The sequence below is a fragment of the Panthera pardus genome, unplaced genomic scaffold, assembly GCF_024362965.1.
Source record: "Panthera pardus isolate Hobbes unplaced genomic scaffold, ASM2436296v1 HiC_scaffold_4, whole genome shotgun sequence".
In the NCBI taxonomy this organism is placed as follows: domain Eukaryota; kingdom Metazoa; phylum Chordata; class Mammalia; order Carnivora; family Felidae; genus Panthera; species Panthera pardus.
The window spans coordinates 5,774,214-5,796,372 of record NW_026526969.1 but is presented as its reverse complement, the minus strand read 5'-3'; the positions used below and the strand labels follow the sequence as shown (position 1 = coordinate 5,796,372).

At 57.2% G+C, this 22,159-nt stretch overlaps 1 protein-coding gene across 3 annotated transcripts in view; it reads left to right on the top strand.

Moving 5' to 3' along the window:
- CLIP2 (CAP-Gly domain containing linker protein 2) overlaps window positions 1-16,613 on the top strand; it is a 74,365-nt gene extending 57,752 nt beyond the window's left edge. For 2 of the 3 annotated variants that reach the window (XM_053894216.1, XM_053894218.1), the window contains 9 exons: window positions 478-582; window positions 2,324-3,259; window positions 5,219-5,276; window positions 8,573-8,656; window positions 9,622-9,778; window positions 11,367-11,526; window positions 13,187-13,369; window positions 13,657-13,719; window positions 14,592-16,613. In XM_053894216.1, the coding sequence (XP_053750191.1) occupies window positions 478-582; window positions 2,324-3,259; window positions 5,219-5,276; window positions 8,573-8,656; window positions 9,622-9,778; window positions 11,367-11,526; window positions 13,187-13,369; window positions 13,657-13,719; window positions 14,592-14,603 (1,758 nt within the window). In that variant the 3' untranslated portion in view covers window positions 14,604-16,613. The remainder of the gene's footprint in view (window positions 1-477; window positions 583-2,323; window positions 3,260-5,218; window positions 5,277-8,572; window positions 8,657-9,621; window positions 9,779-11,366; window positions 11,527-13,186; window positions 13,370-13,656; window positions 13,720-14,591) is intronic. The other variant, XM_053894217.1, reaches the window with a different exon arrangement.
- Window positions 16,614-22,159: the final 5,546 nt, after the last annotated feature.

The following is a 22,159-nucleotide window of genomic DNA, read 5'->3' as shown; positions in this document are numbered from 1 at the left end:
GGCCCCCGGGGCCAGGAGTCCTGGGTTCATTTGCTGACACATCCATCCTGAGGGCCTCCTGTGTGCAGGATCCTGTGCCTAAAATGAGCAGTAGCCCGATGGGGAGCGCGAGGAGGCTGGGGCCCCTCCCCAGAGCCGCCAGGGGAAGGACTGACCACCCGGGGAGCACGGCAGGAACCGCGGGGCCCTCTTGCCACCCTCTCCAGGGGCGGGGTGGCTGGGGCGGGGTTGCGGCAGCCCCTCCTCTGCCATTAAACCCACCCAGCCCGGTCCCCTCCCCAGACCTCCTCTGTCCGGGAGCCACCCTCTCTCCTTGACCCGCTCTCCTGTCTTGTTCACGGAAGATGACGCCGCCTCTCTCTCTCTCTCTCTCTCTCTCTCTCTCTCTCTCTCTCTCTTTCTCTCTCTTCCTCTGGCTTCCTCTGCCCTGTACTCCTCTCCCCTGGCCCGCCTCCCCACCCGCCCCGGGTGGACCAGACCCAGACGCAGCTGGAGCACGCGCGCATTGGGGAGCTGGAACAGAGGCTGCTGCTGGAGAAGGCGCAGGCCGAGCGTCTGCTCCGGGAACTAGCCGACAACAGGGTAACGCCGCCCTCCGGCCCCATCACGCCTCCTTCGGCTTCTCTGTTTTATTATTTTCTCTGTCTTTGGCTGCTTTCCTCATTGTTTTGCCTTCCGAGCCCCTTCTAGGAGGGAAGTCGAGGCTTGGGAACCCTTCCACCCCATTGCCACGTGACGCCCATTGGGGAGCAGGGGGTCTTGATTGTCCGGGACTTCGGGCCCCGGCTCAGGGTCCCACTGGCTGGGAATGTCCTGTGAGACCCCGCCCCCCCCTCCCGCCCCATGCACTGCCACAACAAGGCTTTGTCGTGTTCAGAAATGGGGTGCCTCTCGGGAACGTCCTGCCCCTTATATGGGGCACCTCCCTTCTCCCTGGGCTGGGGAGGCTGAGGAAGGCGGGCGGTCAGGGGGCTGCAGACCGAAGTTTCTCTAGCCTAGGGGTTTTTGTTTTTTTTTTAATGTATGTTTATTTTTGAGCGAGAGAGGATCCAAAGCAGGCTCTTTCTTCACTGACAGCAGTGAGCCTGATGTAGGGCTCGAACTCACGCACCTTGAGATCATGGCCTGAGCTGAAGCTTAACCGCTTAACCGACTGAGCCACCCGGGCGCCCCCTAGGGGATCTTAACTATGGTCGCAGGAGGGGCCAGCCAGAAGGACCTGGGGCTTTGGGGGAGTGGGGGTGTCCATAGGGCGTGAGGTTCTGTGTCAGACCCAGGGTGGGGCTGGTGAGATACAGCAGACTAGGGAAATCTCTGCTGGAGCAAGGGGAAGGTCCTGCCAAGGCCCAGGTCCGGGTTCTGGGCCCCGCTGGCCCCTCGGTGCCCACCATACCTTTCCCGGGGCCGGGCCCCCTGTGCAGGTACCCACGTCCAAACAGCTGGCCAGCCCAGCCCAGCTGCGGTTCTGGCAGTGGAGCTAAACAGCCAGCTAGCAGCGATCAGTTCAAACCATCTGAGCAGGGAGGGCTGTGGGGCGAGCCACGGTCGGTTTCTGCAGGCCCGGCTCGGCACGCGAGTGTGTGCGTGTGTCGGGGGGAGTCTGGAGACACACACGGGTCCCTTTGCACACCCTGGCCGTCGCTGGGTGACCGTACGTGCTCGTGTGGTACACACACGTGTGCATGGAGGCTCTGCCTGCAGAAACTGACCCAGTCACGTTGACAGGCTGGAGCCCCCCACACTGAGGCGCCTTGATCTAGGGTTCAGCCTGATTATAAAAACAAAAGCAGATTTATTGAACTACAGGTCACCTTCAGAAACAGTTTTAAGTTAGCGAAAGACTTAAAACGTGTCGATGAATGTACTGTTTCCAACTTCATGACCATTGTCGTGATCCAAATGGGTTTTTGGAAGACGCAGCCTCTGATCTCCGTTTTCCATCAGGAGGTGGGTCTGGGAGCATTAACTTTGTACCGCCTGAATTAAACCAGACCCTTCTCTGGCCAGCCCCTCCGCGAATCGACCCATCCGGCTGCCAGATAATGCAAAATTCCCTCCTAAAGAAAGCCAGAACCTCCAACAAGTGGTTTCTTTTAACCACTGATGTGTCCCAAGCCACCAAGGGCAGCGGGGACCGTCCCGTCCCGGAATCACAGGGCCACAAGCCCAGGGAGTCCTTCCGGAGGCCGGGACGCCCCGGCGGGGTGGGCGCCCTTCCCCTCCACGAACCTCCCCCGCGGGGCCGGGGCCCGCCCCTGCTCCGGCCACGGCCCCTCGCCCTCCCGCCGGCCCGCTGACCTCGGTCTCCCTCTCTCCCCGGCAGCTGACCACGGTGGCCGAGAAGTCGCGCGTGCTGCAGCTGGAAGAGGAGCTGAGCCTTCGGCGCGGCGAGATCAAGGAGCTCCAGCAATGTCTGCTGCACTCGGGCCCGCCACCCGCCGACCACCCCGAGGCCGCCGAGACCCTGCGGCTGCGCGAGCGGCTGCTGTCGGCCAGCAAGGAGCACCAGAGGGAGAGCGGCGTGCTGCGGGACAAATACGAGAAGGCCCTGCGGGCCTACCAGGCGGAGGTGGAGAAGCTGCGGGCGGCCAACGAGAGGTACGCGCAGGAGGTGGTGGACCTCAAGGCCAAGGTGCAGCAGGCCACCAGCGAGAACATGGGGCTCATGGACAACTGGAAGTCCAAGCTGGACTCGCTGGCCTCGGACCACCAGAAGTCCCTGGAGGACCTCAAGGCCACCCTGAACTCGGGCCCGGGGGCCCAGCAGAAGGAGATTGGGGAGCTGAAGGCCGTGATGGAGGGCATCAAGATGGAGCACCAGCTGGAGCTGGGCAACCTGCGAGCCAAGCACGACATCGAGACCGCCGTGCACGTCAAGGAGAAGGAGGGGCTGCGGCAGAAGCTGCAGGAGGCCCAGGAGGAGCTGGCGGGGCTGCGGCAGCACTGGCAGGCCCAGCTGGAGGTGCAGGCCAGCCAGCACCGGCTGGAGCTGCAGGAGGCCCAGGACCAGCGCCGCGACGCCGAGCTGCGGGTGCACGAGCTGGAGAAGCTGGACGCGGAGTACCGGGGCCAGGCGCAGGCCATCGAGTTCCTCAAGGAGCAGATCTCCCTGGCCGAGAAGAAGATGCTGGACCACGAGCTGCTCCAGCGGTCGGAAGCCCAGAGCAAGCAGGAGGCCGAGAGGCTGCGGGAGAGGCTTCTGGTTGCCGAAAACAGACTGCAGGCCGTGGAGTCCTTGCGCTCGTCCCAGCACGGCAACGTAGGCGGCCGCCTCTCCTGCCGGGCGGGGGGGGGGCGGGGGGAGGGGGGGCGGGGGGAGCCCCCACAGTCACGGGGGCCCCGGTGTTGGCCGGCCCCCTCTTCCCAGCCAGGCCCGGCCGAGAACGGAGGGCACCTCTCGTGCCTCCATCAGTAGTGCAGGGTGACCGTGGGGACCCGAGGTGGTCTGAGCTGACCTGGCCGGGTCCCCGCAGCCCAGGCCTGCAGAGGTGCGTACCCCAGCACAGAGCACAGGCTTCCTCCCGATCCCCGGGTCTCTGTGTCTCCCACACGTGTCCTACTGCGCAGGCTCCCGGCCCTCCCCCAGGAGCCAGCAGCCGGGAGCTCCGTGGGGCTGGAGCTCTGCCTGTCCCCAGGGGGGGTGTCCCGTCTCCCACCCTAATGCCGACCCAGGTGACCTGAGCTGCGGGTGGCTCCCTCTCGCCAGTCCTAATGAGCCCGAGCAGCCGTCCAGCGGCCACAGTGTGGGGGCCTCCAGAGTGGGCGCTGGGAGGTGGAGGGGGGTCAGGACCGACGTTGCCTTTTCTCACCTTAACTCTTGCTAGGTCAGCGTTCGCTCTGTTTCACAGATGAGCAAACCAAGGCTGAGACGGAGAAACTTTCCCAGGGTTTCCCGCCCACCAGAGGCAGAGGTCGAGTCCAGCCCCACAGCTGGAGGCCAACAAAGGGTGCCCAGGATGACAAAAGTCAAACCCTACCCGAAGGACAGCTGGCAGTGTGGTCATTGCCTTCATACGGGCCCTGGGGCTTCGCGAGTTTCTGATTCCCCTTGTGCCTTTGAACTAGAAGTTAGCGTTCCAGCAATAAGGAAGTGTTGGGGAGTTTCAAGGAACAGGATACCTTTTTCGTAAAAGGAGCCCTGCCTGCATGATGCCTTATCCTCCCAGCGTGGCAGCCTTTTCTGCCCCCTTTCTCCCAGGGTTGGACTGTTTTAGCAAGTGCCGTCCCAGGATCCTGGGCAGAGCGAAAAGGAACAGTCTCTGAGTAGCTTGTGTGTAAATGGCCTCACTGCCTTCTCAGAGCAGGGGTAGTCAGGCCTGGGACCCCAGCAACTGGACTCCTGTAGCAGAGGAGGTTTTAGACTGCTGTGGTTCCAGAGGACAGCCCCTTCCTCTCGGTCACAGACCTTAGCCTGAGGAGTGGGCGGTGATCTCAGCAAGGCCCTTCTCTTCATTTCCACACACCGGGGGCCTTGGCCGGGACCCACATGACTCCCAGATGCAGAGGTTTCAGTGCAGAGACAATGGGCTGAGACTTAAAAAGGGGCTTGGGATGTATGAGCAGAAGTATGAGCGGCAGGTTGATGGAGGTGACTGCCTGCTCCACTCTGGGCCGATCTGATCCGCAGTGTTAGACTGGCAGACAGCATGCTCAGAGGAGAGCCTGCTTGGGCAGGAGGCTGAAAACTTTTTTCCAAGAAGCCGTGGGGAGCCTGTTAATGTTTGCCATTCAGATTTTTTTTTTTTTCTCAATTGATCTTTTCTTCTTTGGTTTCTGGGTTTATTATTAAAAAGTAGTAGCATTTATTAAAGTTCCTCGGGAGCTGGCCCCGGGGCGTGCTCTGCGTTCGTTCGCAGCCCTCGGACAGCCGATGCTTGTTTTACGGGTGGAAACCAAGGCTGGGAGTTTGCCTCTGGAAGATGATGGAAACAGACTTCCAGGACTAATCTCTGTGGGCGTCCCAGGGAAGGAGACATGTGTTTAATATAATAGACGTTTTCAACAAAGGAAGGAGTGGGAGGTATTCACACGGAAGCTGCACAAACAGCCTTCGGGGGCGCTGGGGGCAGGCGGGGGTCCTCTCTTGTCAGGAAGGCAGGACCGAGAACATCCTTGCCACCGTACCAAGTCCCTGAGAGCCACCCTGTGTAGGGGTGAGGTGGGCCGGCTGGGGCAGGGGCAGGGGCCAAGCATCCCTCTTACCAGAGCCTTCTTTCAGATGATCGAGTCCAACGACATTTCAGGGGAGAAGGTCAGGATGAAGGAGACTGTGGAGGGTGAGTGGCTGCTGGGCTGGGTGGGACCCTGGGCTTTTTGTTTGACGTCATCTGCCCGCCCTCTGCTCACCGCCTCCCCCCACCCCTGTCCCCCCTCCGCATTGGCGGAGTTCCCTCCCTAAAGGCACCGCGTTGGCCAACCTCAGTTTACTTTCCAGACATGTTTATGCACATCCAAACCCGTAAGTACCGGATGGTACCACGCCTCCCTGCTGTCCAGCCCCCCTTTCTCCTTTCCATTTAATGATGCCGCATCTTGGAGGCCGTTCTTATCAACGGTTTCCAGTCTTTGTCTATTGTAACCACTGCTTCAGTGAATTACCTTCCCCTCTTTGGGGCTCCAACGGGTTTAACTCCCGAACGCTGTGGTTCAAAGTGTGTTTCCCCACGAGCCTCACCGCCAACAAACTTCATCAGACTTTGTGACCTTTGCCAGTCCGAGTGGTTCTCCCGTGAGATAACTTCACCTTGCCTCTCTCTTACTGTGAGCGAAGCTTCCTTTCCAGTTCCACTTGGCGTCTTTTGCCCATGTTGTTCCTCGCGGGTGGTTCATCTTTCTGTTGATTTTTTACAAACTAGGTACGACATTGCAAACATTCCTTCCCCATTTGTGGTTTGTCTTTGGACTTTTCTCAGGGTCGTATGTGCCGTGCAGATTTGTTTCAAATCAGTCTTTTCCGGGGCACCTGGGTGGCTCAGTCAGTTAGGCTGCTGACTCTTGATTTCGGTCCAGGTCACGATCCCAGGGTCGTGAGATTGGGCCCTACATCAGGCTCTGTGCTGGGTGTGCAGCCTGCTTAAGATTCTCTCCCTTTCCCTCTGCCTCTCCCCTGCTCACGTGTGCACATGGGCTCTCGCTCTCTCTCTCTCTCTCTCTCTCTCTCTGTCTCTCAAAAAATAAAATAAAAATAAATAGGGGCACATGGGTGGCTCAGCCGGTTAAGTGTCTGACTTTGGCTCAGGTCATGCTCTTGTGGTTCGTGAGTTCATGCCCCGCTTTGGGGTCTGTGCTGACAGCTCAGAGCCTGAAGCCTGCTTCAAAATCTTCCTCTCTCTCTCTCTCTCTCTCTCTCTCTCTCTGCACCCTCCCCGCCCCACCCCCCGCTTGCACTCACTCTCTCTCTCAAAAATAAATAAACGTTAAAAATTTTTTTAATAAATAAATCATTTAAAAGTCAATCTTTTCTTTTTTGGCTTCTAGGCTTCTCATTTTTAAACTGTATCCCATGTTTTCTTCTAGTACTCCTTTAGTTTTATTTTCTCTGCTCAAATCTCTGGTCCACCTAGAATTCATCCTTCTATAAGGTGCAAAGGAGGAACCATTTTTGCCTCCCAAAAGGGTACCTGTTTGTCCTATTACCAGTTCTGAAAAACTCGTTTCAAGCTCTCCACTGATTCGAATTACTAATCTTACCACCTTCAAATTCCTTTATATAACTGACTTTATTTCTGGACCTTCTATTCCATTAGTAACCTGTCTGTTCGTGGGCCAGTTCTATAACGTTTTAATTATTGAAGCTTTATTTATATCATAATGACTGCAAACCTAGCCTTTCCCGCTCTGCTTTTTCAAAATTTTTTGCCTGTTCTTTTTTTTTTTTTTTTTTTTTTTTTAAGCTGATGCAACATTAACATAGAATTAACTGTTTTAAAGTGAGCAATTCAGTGGGCATTCGGTACATTCACGGTCTTGTGCGACCACTACCTCTGTCTAGTTCCAAATCATTCTCATCTCCGCAGAAGGAAATCCCATACCCATTATCAGTCACTCCCCAGCCTCGGACAACCACTAGTCTGCTTTCTGTCTGGATTTACCCATTCTGGATATCGACATAAATGGCATCCCGAGACACCCGGGTGGCTCCGTCAGTGAAGCGTCCGACTTCGGCGCAGGTCACGATCTCACCGTCCGTGAGTTCGAGCCCCGCGTCGGGCTCTGTGCTGACAGCTCAGAGCCCGGAGCCTGCTTCGGATTCTGTGTCTCCCTCTCTTTCTGCTTCTCCCCCGCTCACGCTCTATCTCTCTCTCAAAGTAATAAGTAAGCATTAAAAAAACTTTAGAAGGCGTCCTACAATATGTGGCTTTTTATGTCTGGCTGCTTTTACTTAGCATACTGTATTCCAGGTTCATTCCTGCTTACGGCTGAATAATATGCCGTCATACGCTCCACTTTTTATCCATCCGCCTGTTGGTGGACGTTTGGTCTGTTTCCACCCTTTGGCTATTGTGAGTCGCGTTGCTGTAAGCACACATGTGCAGGTGCTTTGCAAGCGCCTGTTTCCAGTTCTTTGGGGGGTGTGCACCTTCGAGTTGCTAGGTCATATGGCATCTCTGTGTTTAACGCCTTGAAGAAGTGTTTGCCAGACTCTCTTGGCTGGACTTGCTTATTGTCCAGGTGGCTTTAGAATCAGCTAGTCTGGGGGCCCCTGGGGTGGCTCAGTCAGACATCCCACTCTTGATTTCAGCTCAAGTCATGATCTCACGGTTCGCGAGATAAAGCCCCGTGTCAGGCTCTGTGCTGACAGCCCAGAGCCTGCTTGGGATTCTCTGTCTCCCTCTCTCTCTCTGCCCCTCCCCCACTCGTGCCCTCTCTCTCTCTCGCTCTCTCTCAAAATAAATAAATAAGCTTTAAAACAAAAATAGAGGGGCGCCTGAGTGGCTCAGTCGGTTGGGCGTCCGACTTCAGCTCAGGTCACCATCTCACAGTCCATGAGTTCGAGCCCCGCGTCGGGCTCTGGGCTGACGGCTCGGAGCCTGGAGCCTGCTTCCGATTCTGTGTCTCCCTCTCTCTCTGCCCCTCCCCCGTTCATGCTCTCTCTCTCTGTCTCAAAAATAAATAAACATTAAAAAAAATTAAAAAAAAACAAAAATAGAATCAGCTGATTTAGTTCCATAAGAACTAAAATCGTATTGGTATTTATATTGGCATTACATTACATTTATAAAGTAGCGTACAGAAATGTAATGTTTTTTGTGCTTTCCATAGATTATCTTTTTTAGCACTGCTCTGAGGCTATCCAGTATTCGAACCCACACGACTGGGTGACACGGGTACCAGGACCCCAATTTCTCACTCGAGGAAACTGAGACTCTGAGAGTTAAGTGGCCCGAGACCACACAGTGTTGGAGTCTCTTACCCAGAGCGGGTTACCCGGAGAGAGGGCTGGTGTGGGGGAGCGTTTGGACCCTGGAGGCCAAATGTGGCCTCGTTTTAGGGTTCTTGCGGGAAGGCCACCCCCTCCGCCCCGCACCTGGAACACTGCAGACAGACCCCTTGTCTCTCCCTTCTCCCCTAGGCCTGCAGGACAAGCTGAACAAAAGGGACAAAGAGGTGGTAGCCTTGATGTCCCAAACCGAGATGCTCAGGGCCCAAGTAAGTGGTAAGTCTTCCTGCAGGGCAGGTGCGGGGGGCTTTCACGGGGGGGCCTCAGCCGGTCGGGCGTGGAGTGGGTTGGCTCCTGGGTCAGGGCACCCTCTCCCGTTCTGCCCTCAGAGGGCACCATGGGCCAGTCCACCCGCACTGGGTTTCCACCTGAGCCGTGGTGAGAGGGCCGGTGTGGCCCCCACAGTGTCCATGAGACCATGAAGGACCCCGGCCGGCCTCTTCCCCCGGGGCCAGTTCTCTGTGTTCTCTCAGTGAACTCCACCAGGTTGCTCTCTGGTCTTGAGGACCATTTCACGGGTGACAAAGATAGAGTAGCTGTTGCCCCCGGTGCCATTCTAGCTGGAAATACCAGGATTTCAGATTCCGGGGGAAGGATGCCGGCCGCGGCAGGGGACGAGACACAAAGGACACGAGGACAGAGGGGGAGCCTGGGGAGAGGCAGGGGTCTGGAACTGGTGACTTCGTGAACCGGCCCTGCTTCTCCCACCAGAACGCCAGTGCTGGTGTCCACGAGACCGCCCCCATCCTGGGGAATGGTTCCCACCCCCCACTTCTGTCCAGTTCCCACCACGTTCACGTGGCCTCATTGGTCCCGGCCAAGGTCAGCTGACCTCAGAGCCCTCCAAGGAAGGCTAAGGTGAAGATTTTGCTTTCCCTCGTCCAGGACACGGTCGTGAGCGCCCGGGTCCTGTCTCGGGCGGGGCGGGCCGCTCCCCCGGCCCCGAAGGGCCTGCGCTGCTGTGCTTGGGGCCGTGGCCTGCTTCGTGCAGCTGCCCTCTCGGCCCCTCGCTGCCCGGCTCTGCAGGATGAGAGAGACCCACTCAGTGCAGTGTGTGGAGTCGTTGTGGTCCCCCCGAGAAACCCGGCTCCCTGCCCGGGGCCTTCGCCGCCCCCCCGGGTGGGACAGATTCCCATGGCGATCCTGCCCCTCTCTCTGCTTTCCCTGCCGGCCGACCTCAGCACTGGAGGCCAAGTGCAAGGCGGGAGAGAAGAAGGCGGAAACCCTCCAGAAGGAGAAGCGGCGCCTGGAGGCTGAGCTGGAAGCCGTGTCCCAGAAGACCCACGACGCCTCGGGCCAGCTGGTCCTCATCAGCCAGGAGCTGCTCAGGAAGGAGCGGTGAGTTAGCCGTGGGCGCTGTGGTCCCGTCGGGCCCCGACCCTGGCGCCCCTCCACCTGCCTGAGAGGCAGGGCAGGGGCGGGGCGGGAGGGACAGGTGGCTGGCAATGGCCAGCGCCCGCCGCAGTCCCCCGCCGAGCTCAGATGCAGCCTCGGAACCCTTCTCGACACGGATCTCCAGGCGGCAGAGCCTGGAGGCAAGATGAGTGGTTCCCACACTTCTTGGTCCCCGCACCAAGTCACCAAGTGACTTCAGCACTTCAAGGTCATGAGGGTTCCCCCACAGCTTCTGCTTATTTCTTCTGTATTTGCCATGTTATCAATTCAAGCAGAAGTTTTAAAATATTTCCTAATCCATTTAAAAATCACAACAAGCTGGGGTGCCTGGGGAGATGAAGCGCCCGACCCTTGGTTTCGGCGCAGGTCGTGATCTCACGGTCTGTGAGTTCGAGCCCTGCATCGGGCTCTGTGCTGGCCGCATAGAGCCTGCTTGGGATTCTCTCTCTCCCCCTCTCTCTCTGTCCCTCCCCCGCTTGTGCTGTCACTGTCTCTCTTAAAATAAATAAACTTTAAAAAATTGTAGCAAGCAGGGGAACCTGGGTGGTTCACTCGATTAAGCGGCAGACCGGCTCAGGTCATGATCTCACAGTTTGTGAGTTCAGGCCCCATGTTGGGCTCCGTGCTGACAGCTCGGAGCCTGGAGCCCGCTTAGATTTCTATGTCTCCCTCTCTCTTTGCCCTTCTCCCAACCCTAGTCTCTCTCTGTCTCTCTCTCGAAAATAAAGATTAAAAAAAAATTTTTTTAATAATAATTTTTTAAAAAATCTTAAAAAGTAAAAAAAAAAATAGAATGTCTTACCACATGAGCTCTCTTGGGTGAATGTTTTATTTGTTTTGTTTTATTTTTTTTTTAATGTTTTATTTATTTCTGAGAGAGAGACACAGCATGAGCAGGGGAAGGGCAGAGAGGCAGGGAGACACGGAATCTGAAGCAGGCTCCAGGCTCTGAGCTGTCAGCACGGAGCCCGATGCGGGGCTCGAACTCACAGACGGTGAGATCATGACCTGAGCTGATGTCGGACGCTTAACCAACTGAGCCACCCAGGCGCCCCTTGTTTTATTTTTTAATTAAACCTGTTCTCTCTTTATCTTTTTTTTTAAGCTTACATATCTATTTTCAGAGAGAGAGAGACAGTGCACGTGTGCATGTGAGCAGGAAAGGGGCAGAGAGAAAGGGAGAGCACAGAGCTGGACATGGGGCTCGATCCCACAAACCATGAGATCATGACCTGAGTCGAAATCGAGGGTCAGATGCTTAACCTACTGAGCCCCCCAGGGGCCCCTGTTCTCTTTTTTTTTTTTAACTTGAAAAACATTCCGGAAGAGACCCAGTTCTCTTGACCATCCCATCCCCAAATCTGGCCCCTCTTGGTTTCATGCCTCGTGTTTCCACAGCGGCCCCTCGTGGCACAGGTGCTGTGTCCCTGTCAGGGTGGCCTGTCTGTAAGATCCCGGCGAATCTCCACAATGTGGGAACAGAGGGCCAGGGCTGACTAGCTCTTCTGTGCCCCTCGCTGGCCCCTGCCAGGAGCCTGAATGAACTTCGAGTGTTGCTGCTGGAGGCCAATCGCCATTCGCCAGGGCCCGAGAGGGACCTGAGCCGCGAGGTGCACAAGGCTGAGTGGCGGATCAAGGAGCAGAAACTCAAGGATGACATCCGGGGCCTGCGAGAAAAGCTGACTGGGCTGGTATGTGGGCCAGGGGGTGGCCTGGGGATGGGGGGCTGGCAGGGTGGGCTGAGGCTGCCCCAGCCGTGGCGACTGGCAGCCTCCTAGAGCCAAGTCACAGGGAGGGTTCAGAAGGCCCTAGAATCACGGGTCAGCGATGTAGCCGGTGGAGGGGCCACGGGCGACCCGTTTGCAGACGTTGTAGCCGGCCATGTGGTCGTCTGGGGGATTCAGGGCAAAGGAAGACTTCCGAAGAACTTGAGCTTGTCCAGAGCTAGGATGGACTGCTTCAGGGTGAGTGCCCCATGCAGGGGAGGAATCAAGCCAGAAACCAACTCCTTGCTCAGGGTTTGGCAGTGGGGACTCACGCATCGGTCGAAGGAGGGAGACGGGTATATCGAAGCACCTTCGGACCCTGGGGTTCTGGGAGCTGAGACCCCTCCATCAGGAACAGGAGCCTGACTGGGCTGAGTCCCCGAGGTGGGGGCTGGAGTAAGCGGGCTGTGCGTTGAGGACAACCCTTGGCCAGTTACCGCGCCTAGTCAGTTGCAAGGGAAGGACAGGACCCTGTCTGGGAAGACAGGCTGCTGTCCTAGGAAGTTGCTCCAAAGCCCCTCCCTGCCCTCCCGCTCAGCCGCTGGGGTTTGGCCTTTGGAGGAGACAGAAGAAGGGAGGCCTTGAGGGCCGGGGGGAGGAGCAGGACCCGCCCACAGCTGTGGGGGCCCGTAGGGTCAAGGGCTAAGGGGTGTCACACACCCCTCTAATCCTGGCGGGTCTAGCCAGCAGGCAGGATTCCAGGGCCCTTGCGGTCCTTGTGGCTCTGTGAGTCTGGACCTAACTCAGGAGAAGACAAGGCCCTGGGGCTGGCGGAGACTTCAGAGTTTTGATTCTGAGACTTTCCCTGAGCCTCATGGAGTGGGGGCAGTGGCATTCTTGCTCCTCTCCGTGGGGAACGGGCTGGTCAAGTTTACATGGATGTGGGAAGTTCCCCTTCACCTGGGGGCGGCCTCTCCTGTGTCTCTCTGAGCTGTCTCCCCGCCCCCCCCCCCCCCCGTGCCACGGGAAAACTGGGGAAGGGCTTGGTGGTTAGAAAACCCCTAAAGTAAGGGAGTTTTAGGTGGACGATCAGAGTGGAGCGGAAGGATCTGGAAGCATGCAGCCCAGGGGCAGTTTATGTGGGAGCAGGGAGGCTCGCGGGTGTATCTCCAGGCACCCTGGTGGGCAGGGGTCAGTCGTGGAAGACTTGGGAGCTGAACGTGACAAATATCCTGTTGGGGAGGGGAGGAGGGTAAGAGGTGATGAAGCGGTGGGTCTAGGGGTGAAGGGAAGGGACCCACATAAAGACAGTGGGGGAGGGGGAAGGGGGGAGTGGGGGCCACAAGAAGGAAAGAAGGGAGGGCGTCCTGCATTTCAGGACCTGGAGAATCTGAAGCATCTGACAGCCTGGGAATTCAGGGCGGGGGACAAAGAGGATACTTCAGTGGGGACCCTCTAGCAGGGGAGGAAGGCCTGGCCCAGAGAGCAGGGGGGGCCAGGAGAGTTTCCTGCCTGGAGGAGAGACTGCCCTCCCCCCAGCACACATGTGCACAGGTACGTGCACGCACACACACACACACACACACACACACACACACACACACGATCGCGTGCGTACTCCCCCTCCCTTCCCTGCTGCTTCCAGGACAAAGAGAAGTCCCTGTCGGACCAGAGGCGCTACTCGCTCATTGACCCGTCCTCGGCGCCTGAGCTCGTGCGGCTGCAGCACCAGCTGATGAGCACAGAAGATGCTCTGCGGGACGCGCTGGACCAGGCTCAGCAGGTGGAGAAGCTCGTGGAGGCCATGAGGAGCCCCGACAAGTCCCAGGTGAGCCGTGGGCCAGGGCGGCTGACCCGGCGGCCGGCCACGGGGCACCGTCCTCGGGAAGCGTGGCCCTGACCTCCGGGAGTCCCGGCCCAAGGGGTACGTGGTTTGATCTTGAGGAGGAGCTCAGACTAAGCTGGGGATGCAGCCTTGGTCCCCCGGGGTCCTGGGACCCGCATTCTGAAGAGCCTCCGGTGGCCCCAAGGGGAACACCTCGCCACCTAGGGGCCAAACCAGGAACTGCTGCCTGGTGAACCTCTCAGCATCTGCGCATGACTCTCCCTCAACAGGCCGTCCCCAATTCCGGATCTGCAAACGGCATCCACCAGCAAGACAAGGCCCACAAACAAGAGGTAAGGGGCGCCCTGGCCCCGGGGAGACACCCTGGCTGACTCCTCTGGCCAAAAAACCCCGAAAAGCCACCAAAATCACGACGGTGCGTTTGCGCCAGAGGCTTTACCGTCGGGTCGCTCACGACCTGGGGCCAGTGCAGTTAAAGTTGGCTCGGCCATCATCTGCTCTTTTAGCCTCGTGTCTCTTTTTTTAAGGACTTTTATAATAAAAGTTAAAACATGTCTATTAGGAAACGTTTGGTGGGGGGAAAGACCCAAAATAGGTAAAGAAGATAGTCCTCCTACCCAGAGGTGACCAAGGTTGACATTTTTAAATGATATCCTTCTTGAACTTTCCTCTGTGTGTGTGTGTGTGTGTGTGTGTGTGTGCATACCCAGTCGGTCCTCATTATTCACAGATTCCTTACTTGCAAACCTACCTCCTCCATAAAATTTGTGACCCCAGAATCAATACTCACGGCACTTGTGTGGTCATTCACGGACACGTGCAGAGGGGAGAAAAATTCGAGTCACCTGACGTGCACATTCCCAGCTGAGGTCCGACAGACGACCCTCTGCCACCCTGTTCCTGCTCTCAAAAGTCAACAAGTGTCCTTTCCACGGTCTATTTTGTGCCACGTTGGCCACATTTTTGTGTACACGGGCACTCGGTGCCCTTCGTGAGACCCAGCTGCTCTCACCCCTTCCCCTAAACTGCTCCCACCCTACCTCCTGCCTCACTACACCCCAGACACCGCAGAGTGGCTTTTCCTGCCCCGGGGCCTTTGCATGTGCTGTCCCCGCTACCTGGCACAAGTGGGCTCTCAAACAGCCCACCCCACTCCCTTCACTATCTGAGACACGCTTGCTGATCAAGGCCTTGCTCCCCCCAGGAGAAGCACTGACCCTGAGGGACACCGTGGAGCAGCCGAGTCCGCAGCAGAGCCCCTCCGGCCTGCCCCGGCGGCGCCCCCTCCAGGCAGGGGCCAGGACTGTCACTTTGGAGACAAGAACAGTGTTTGTAACGATAACGTGCCCACTGCCGCGGACAATCCCCCACCCCGACCCCCCTGCCGGACCGGGAGGCTCCCTCAAGCGCCACCTTCCACAGCGAGCGGTACAGTCCTGGCCTGGACCCCGGGACCTTCAGCCTGGACACCCTGGACGCCCCGGCAGTTTCTGGAGTTTGGGGAGGCTGAGGTGATCCGGCCAGGCCCCTCTCGAGCTGCCCTGAGGACCATCTTGGCACCCCAGGTGTGTCCCTGCCCTCCCTTTCTTCTCCTTCTTCTCCCGGGTTCCCCTGAGACCCCAGAGAGCCATCGTCCTGGGAAAGGGTCAGAGGGGGCCCAGCTAGGCACCAAGGAAGGCAGGCCAGGCCTCAGGAGCCAGGTGGGGACCCCCTTTTCTGCAGCCACTTCCGGGCCTACGCAGTCCCCAGGCTTCTTGCCCCCACAGGCTGAGCCTTCTTCAAACAGTGGTCCGAGACCCGTCGGCCCGTCTGCCCAGTGAGGCCCGGGTTCAAGGTGTTGGGGGCAAGGTCCTTCTCCCCCCAGCCTCCAACACCATCTCACATACACAGCTCCAAGCTGCTGGCCAGAGGGTAGCCACCAGGGCCAGGAGCCACAGTATTAGGAAAGTTCAGAAGCCCCTCTCCCCATCCCCCACCACGGACCTGGCTTGGAGCGGGGGCAGGGTGGCCACAGGGCGTTTGGACTGGTCTGGAACGTGTCTCCTGGGTTGACCAGACGCTCCAAATCTGGGCCTGTGCCCTGCGGACACGCCCACGCAGGCTGCGCCACATGCACCCCCTGACCCTTGGCACACGCACGGAGGGAGCAGGCGTGCACACGCAGTCGTGGGGGGTGGGGTGGGGCATTTGCAGTCAGCCGCGCTCAGGACGCACACGCTGGGGTGCACAGGACACACGCTCTTGGGACCGAGCACCAGGTCTGGCAGGCCCGCGCCCACGGACATTGCAAACGTTGCTGCCACCTGGCTGCGTGCCCACACGCCCAGGTATACGTAGGTGGGTGAGCGTTCAGGGATGCGTGTGCCACACACGTGCATCGGAATGCACACGTACCAACAGCCCCCTTTCTTACCAGGCACCTGTCCAGAGCTTTGTAAGCCCGTCTCCTATAGCCAAGGAAAGAGCCCAAGGGATGTTGATGACGAGAAAAATCTAGCCGCCTCTCTCCTCTGCCCCCCGAGTCCAGCTGAGTTACTCCAGACCTGTGTGTAGCGGGAAAAGCCAGTTCAGAAAAACCTCTAGAGCTGGAGGGCCCGCAGGGTACCGCTTTGGGCCTGCCTCCACCTCCCGCAGCTCAGGGAGGGTTTTCGTTCGGGGCCCTCCCCTGCCAGAGGCTCGCAAGGGAAACCTGATGGCCCATCGTGGTGTTCCCAAAATGCGCCAGGATGGGTACGCAGACTGTGCCCTGGGAACAACCTTGGTGGCCTTTGGGTGCTCCCAGGCACAGATGCGTGTGGCTCCCATCCTTGCCCAAACTCAGCCCATCCTGGGGGGGGCAGCCAGTTCGTCCCATCAGCCCCCCACCTCCCCACTGGCTTCTGGTAGCTCTCGCATGCGGTTTTATTAACAACAGTCTAGAAGCGATGCTTTAGTGGCCTAACCCAGAGTCAAATACTACTCTTTCCAGCAAAATCTGGCAGCTCGCCCCTCCTACGGGAGGCACTGATTAGTCTACTAACAGCCAAAGGCCCACACCAGGAGGGGTTGAGCCCCCAAGGCGGCTGGCAGGTGGCAAAGAAGCCACTTGGCCGCGAGCGTCTCCGCCTGTCAGGTGTGGGCTCAGCCGTGCCCCGTCCCCAAGCCCTCCCGCACCCTTGCCCTCCCCAAAGTGGAATTGTTGAAGTGTGGCGAGTCTGTGCTCGAGACAATAAAGCTTGTGACTGAGGTCTGGGGCCTTCGTTGTCTGCTTTTCTCTGTGGGCGCCCCAGTGCATGCCAGGAGTCGATAGTCCCATTAGCTGCCAACTAATTCCTACTCAGTTGTGAATGACTGATGGGGGCCTCAGAGGGCCTGGCATTAAGAAGTCCGGGAGACTGCACCTGGCCTTGTCCAAAGAGCAGGAACCCAGCAGGGACGAGCCCGAGAGATAGGTCAGCGGGACGGGAGGCGCGGCAAGGCGGCCGGGCAGGGCTGGGGGTCTGGATTTGAATCTGCCGGAAGTATGACTGGGCCCAGAAGGAAAAGAACAAAAAACCCCTGACATGCAAAATGACGAACACGAGTTCAGTGAGTTCGGGGAGAACATTTAACCTTAGTGAGCAAATTCTATCTCCTGCAGCAAGCTTTCTAGAGATCAAATGAACAGTCGAGGTTTTGCAAGCTCTGTGGTCATTTTACAGGTTTTGCAGTAGACGTTGCCTCCCTGGGAGACCGAATGAGGCTATCGAGGTTGACAGCTGAGTCTGGAAGCGTCGTGCGGTCTCCCGAGCGCTGCATCAGCACAGTGGGAGGAAGCAGGGGGAGGAAGTCCTCGGGTGAAGGGCTTAAGGAAGGGGCCGTGTGTGCAGGTGTGGCCACGGCTAAGGGAACCCACAGGGCACCACTGCCACCCCACAGGGGCAAAGTAAAGGAGCTGTGAGTGAAACCAAAAGCTGCAGCTGTGGAGGGGACCCCACCCCAGGCGGTGCGATCTAGGCGAGCAGGATCTGGAGGGTGAGGAACCCAACCGGGAGCCCAGGCAAGGCAGCCTGTTGGAGGGGGAGAGGCCAGTCCCTGGGCGCACAGAGCCCGGAGAGAGGGGGTGCAGAATGGGTCTGGGGAGGGGGTGGGAACAAATGGGGAGCTCTGGGGCCTCAGATGTTAATGGGCTCTGTCCTTCCGGAACCGACCTTACCAGCCCGGCATTTTGAGATTCAGAGAGCTCCTGCAAACAGGATTCTTTCCTCTCCAGGCTTCTCGGACACCGCTGTGATTTCTGGTTCCTTTCCATTGCCTCCCCCTGCCCCCCGCCCAGGCCCCATCACCGACTGAGACTAAGGGCCCTAAATGCATCACTCTTGCTGATGGGGGCCGGTAGTGTTGTGGGGGGTGGGGGGGGGGTAGTGTTTCTTTGACCAGTTCAGACTTCAGTGCAAACTGCATGCTGGGGGCCTGTGGTCAGAAAAGACCGGAAGCCCCTGCCCATTCAAGGCTCCTGAGCCAGCAGTCAGGGTGACCCCGTGTTACCTGCTGGGAAGAAGAAGGTGCTGGGTGCAGGGAGGAAAGAAGAGGGGAGCAGGCAGGGAGTGTCAGAGAGATTAGGGGACCTGGTGGCTCAGGGAGAGGCCCGGGGCAAGGCTGGAGCACAAGTCTTACTGTCACCAGCGCTGAGGGTGCGGGGGACACGAGGCCAGAGGGCAGAGGGCCCGAATCTCACGGAAGGAGCCCCCAAGAGGTGCCGGATAGAAGACGCCTGCGCCGGGGTGAGAGAACTCCTTGAGGGGCTGGTGAGGAAGGGGAGATGTCCCGTCCTCAGGGGCTCACAGCCTCAAGGACAGAAGGCTCCAGGGATGGGGGGTGGGGGCTTTGGGAGGGTGTGTGCAAAGCGGAAGGCCTGGAGGGTGGCCTTGACCCTGCGTGTGTGTTCGGGGTGGGGGTGGGGGTTCTCAGCACCCCTCTGGAATGAGCACAGGCACCCTTGTCAGGACATCCTTGACATCCAGCCCAGCTGCCACCCTCTGACTGTGTGGACCAGGACCCCCTGCTCTTCTTCCCTGAGCCTCAGTTTCCTCATCTGTGACATACAGAAAATAAAACCATTCTCACACACTGTGGGATCTAAGTGAGACCCCAGAATGGGGCGCCTGGGTGGCTCCGTCGATTAAGCGTCTGACTTCGGCTCAGGTCATGATCTCGCGGTCTATGGGTTCGAGCCCCGTGTCGGGCTCTGTGCTGACAGCTCGGAGCCTGGAGCCTGCTTCAGATTCTGGGTCTCCCTCTCTCCCTCTCTTTCCCTCTCTCTGTCTCTCTCTGCCCCTCCCCCACTTGCACTCTGTCTCCTCTCTCTCAAAAGTAAGAAGAACACTAAAAAAATTTGTCTTGGGGCACCTGGGTGGCTCAGTCGGTTAAGCGCCTGACTTCAGCTCGGGTCATGATCTCATGGTCCGTGGGTTCGAGCCCCGCGTCGGGCTCTGTGCTGAAAGCTCAGAGCCGGGAGCCTGTTTCGGATTCTTTGTCTCCCTCTTTCTCTGACCCTCCCCTGTTCATGCTCTCTCTCTGTCTCAAAAATAAATAAATGTTAAAAAAATTTTTTAAAAAACGTGTCTTATAACTGGGAGTTTGTACCTTTGACCCCCTTCGGCCATTTCACCCACCCTGCAAACTGCGCCCGCCCCACCTCTGGCAACCACCCATCTGTTCTCTACATGTATGAGGTCTTTTTTAAATTTTTATTCCACATATAAGTGAGATCATACAGTATTTGTCTTTATCCATTCCTCTCTTGATGCTCAGCCAGGATGAGAAATACTGTGTACTCTACCCATGAAGACATGGGAAGAGATGAATGTTGTTAAGAACATTATTAATAAAATAGGATGGACAAACTGACGGCAGAGTCTGGACGGCCTGTCGCCATCAACCAAGCCCCCGAGTCCCTGACTCAAGCCTTGAGAAGCTGCCTGGGGCTGGGGCTGGGGGGGGGGGGGGGGGGGCGGGGACAGGGAGGGGGAGGCGGTGAACCCAACGACAGCCCCCAGGAGGCGGAGCAGAGGCACATCCTGAGGGTCCCACTGAGGACGAGGCTCCCACCCACACTCCAGCTGGGAATCGCAGCTTGGACCAAACCCTTGCGTACAGAGCCCTGCTTCTGACTGTCCGCACTTCCCAGACCAGTGAGGCAGGAAAGAGAAAGGAAAGCTCCCCAGGGTAGAGCAAAGAAAGGCAAGGGAGCAGCTGCTGGGGAGAGTCAGAGCCAAAGAACCAAACTCTGAACACAATCTGCCCGCAGAATCCAGAGAAGTCACGAACGCGCTGGAAGACACGGTGAGATCTGTTTCTGGCCGTAAAGCCGGCTAAACGTCATTTAAAAAAAAAAAAAAAAAAATTCCTCTTGATATAATTTCTCCTGATGGAATGTGCCGGATGAAATACATACAACCCACATGCTTCTGAGCCTATAGCTGAGCCTGCAGGCAAGTACGGGAAATCCTCGAGGGCCCAAAACAAATGTCTGCCACGGAGAGTGGTTAAGCCCCTTGTAAGCGGCAGCTGCCCCAGGGCATTTGCCAGTGCTGGAAACCCCGAGGCTTGGGATTTTATGGCCACAAGGGGCTCAGCGGACAAAGCTTTGCAAGGTGGAAAATTGGAACCAAGATGCCTGTCAAAAGTCAAAAATGACTGAGCTACAACTCCCTAAGAAATAAGGACTAGGGACGCCTGGGTGGCTCAATTAAGCTAGCACCTGACTCTTGATTTTGGCTCTGGTCATGATCTTACTGTGCATGTATCGGCCTTGACACTGACAGCTTGGGATTCTCTCTCTCCCTCCATGTCCCTCACTCCCCTCTCAAAATTAATAAGTAAACTTAAGAAAGGAAGGAAGGAAGTCCCACCCAATGTGGGACTCAAACCCACAACCTGAAGGTCAAGTCACATGCTCCACTGACTGAGCCAGCCAGGCACCCCAAAATATATTTTTTAAATTTTTTAATGTTCATTTTTGAGAGAGAGAGTACAAGCAGGGGAGGGGCAGAGAGAGAGGGGGGGGGACACAGACTCCAAAGCAGGCTCCAGGTTCTGAGGGGGTCAGCCCAGAGCCAGACACAGGGCTCAAATTCATTCACAAACCACAAGATTACGACCTGAGCTGAAGTCGGACACTTAAACCGACACCCTGTAGAGGGACGTCATTTAAAGAACACACAGATGAGAAATTTCCAGAATTGGTGAAAGATATGAAATGCAAAGAATCCCGAGTTTTATTTATTTTATAAATAAAAAAGAAATCCACACCGAGGCACGTTACATTGAATTTGCAGAATGCCAGAGACAAAGAGCCAAGCAGGACTCACAGGATATAATCCCAAGGGCAACTTGTTCAAGCCAGTGGTTCTCAACCTAATGTAAGTTTTCCCTTAAGGGGACATTTGGCCAGTCTCAAGACATTTTTGGTGGTCACAAAAATGTCCATCATTTGGGAGGTTGCGCTACTGGTAGAGGTCAGGGTTGCTACTAAATTCCCTTCTCCTGGGGCGCCTGGGTGGCTCAGTCAAGCGTCCGACTTTATCTCAGGTCATGATATCACAGTCCGTGAGTTCGAGCCCCACATCAGGCTCTGGGCTGCCAGCTCAGAACCTGGAGCCTGCTTCAGATTCTGTGTCTCCCTCTCTCTCTGCCCCTGCCCTGCTTGCGCTCTGTCTCTCTTTCTCTCAAAAGTAAATAGACATTAAAAAAAAACAAAACCCTTCCGGACAGCCCCCCCCCCAAAGAATTATCCAAAGCAATTCTCCTCTGACTCTCTCTTATCACCCTCGACTGGAGTCCCCTTTTATGTTTCTGATGGGCATGAATTGCCTAACAGTGCCTGAGAGCTAACATTTGTCATCAAGAGACAGCACCATACTGCGGCTTGAGCCCCTGACTCAGGCATTAACCCACCTGTGACCTTGGGCAACCCCCAGCCTCAGTTTCCTCATCTGTAAAGTGGGGAGTGTAATCCCCAGGCATGGGGGATCGCGGAGGGAAATGTCAGCAATTTGCAGGTGGCAGGGGTGTGGGGGAGCATCCTTCCCTGGGTCACTCCTCCTGGGATGGGATCAGGTGCGGCCCTGGGTCCCGCTTTGGGAAGATTCAGAACTCGAGCAGCAGTGTTCTGGTGGGGGTTGAGCCACTGTGGGTGGCAGTGGGGACCAGGGGTCCCTTCGACACCCCACCCGATGCTCACAGCACTGGCCCCTCGAGCTAGGAAAGGAACCTGAAAAGGCTTAAGAATGAGACCATCTGGGGGCGCCTGGATGGCTCAGTCATTTAAGTGTCTGACTTCGGCTCGGGTCCTGATCTCACGGTTCATGAGTTCGAGCCCCGCGTTAGGCTCTGTGCTGACAGCTCGGGGCCTGCAGCCTGCTTTGGATTCTGTGTCTCCCTCTCTCAGTTCCTTTCCTGTGTTGCCCCCTGCCCCCTCAAAAATAAATAAAGATTAAAAAAAAAAAGAATGAGACCGTCCGGGTTTGAATTCCAGCCCAGCCGCTTAGCTGTTTTACGACCTCACCAGAGCCCCTAAACTCCCTGAGCCCCTGCTTTCCCATCTCCAATATGACCAGGACAATGGAATACATTGCACCGGCTTGTTATGACAATCAAATGCCACATCCCTTCCTCCCAGCCCAGGGTCTGTCACATGCTAGGGAGTGGTCTCAAGAACAGGGCCTCTCTCGTCCCACTTTGCCTCTTTGCTCTCGGTGACGCCTGGACCCCTGACTCCACGGGGACCCATCCAGCCCTCTTGCCTGTAAT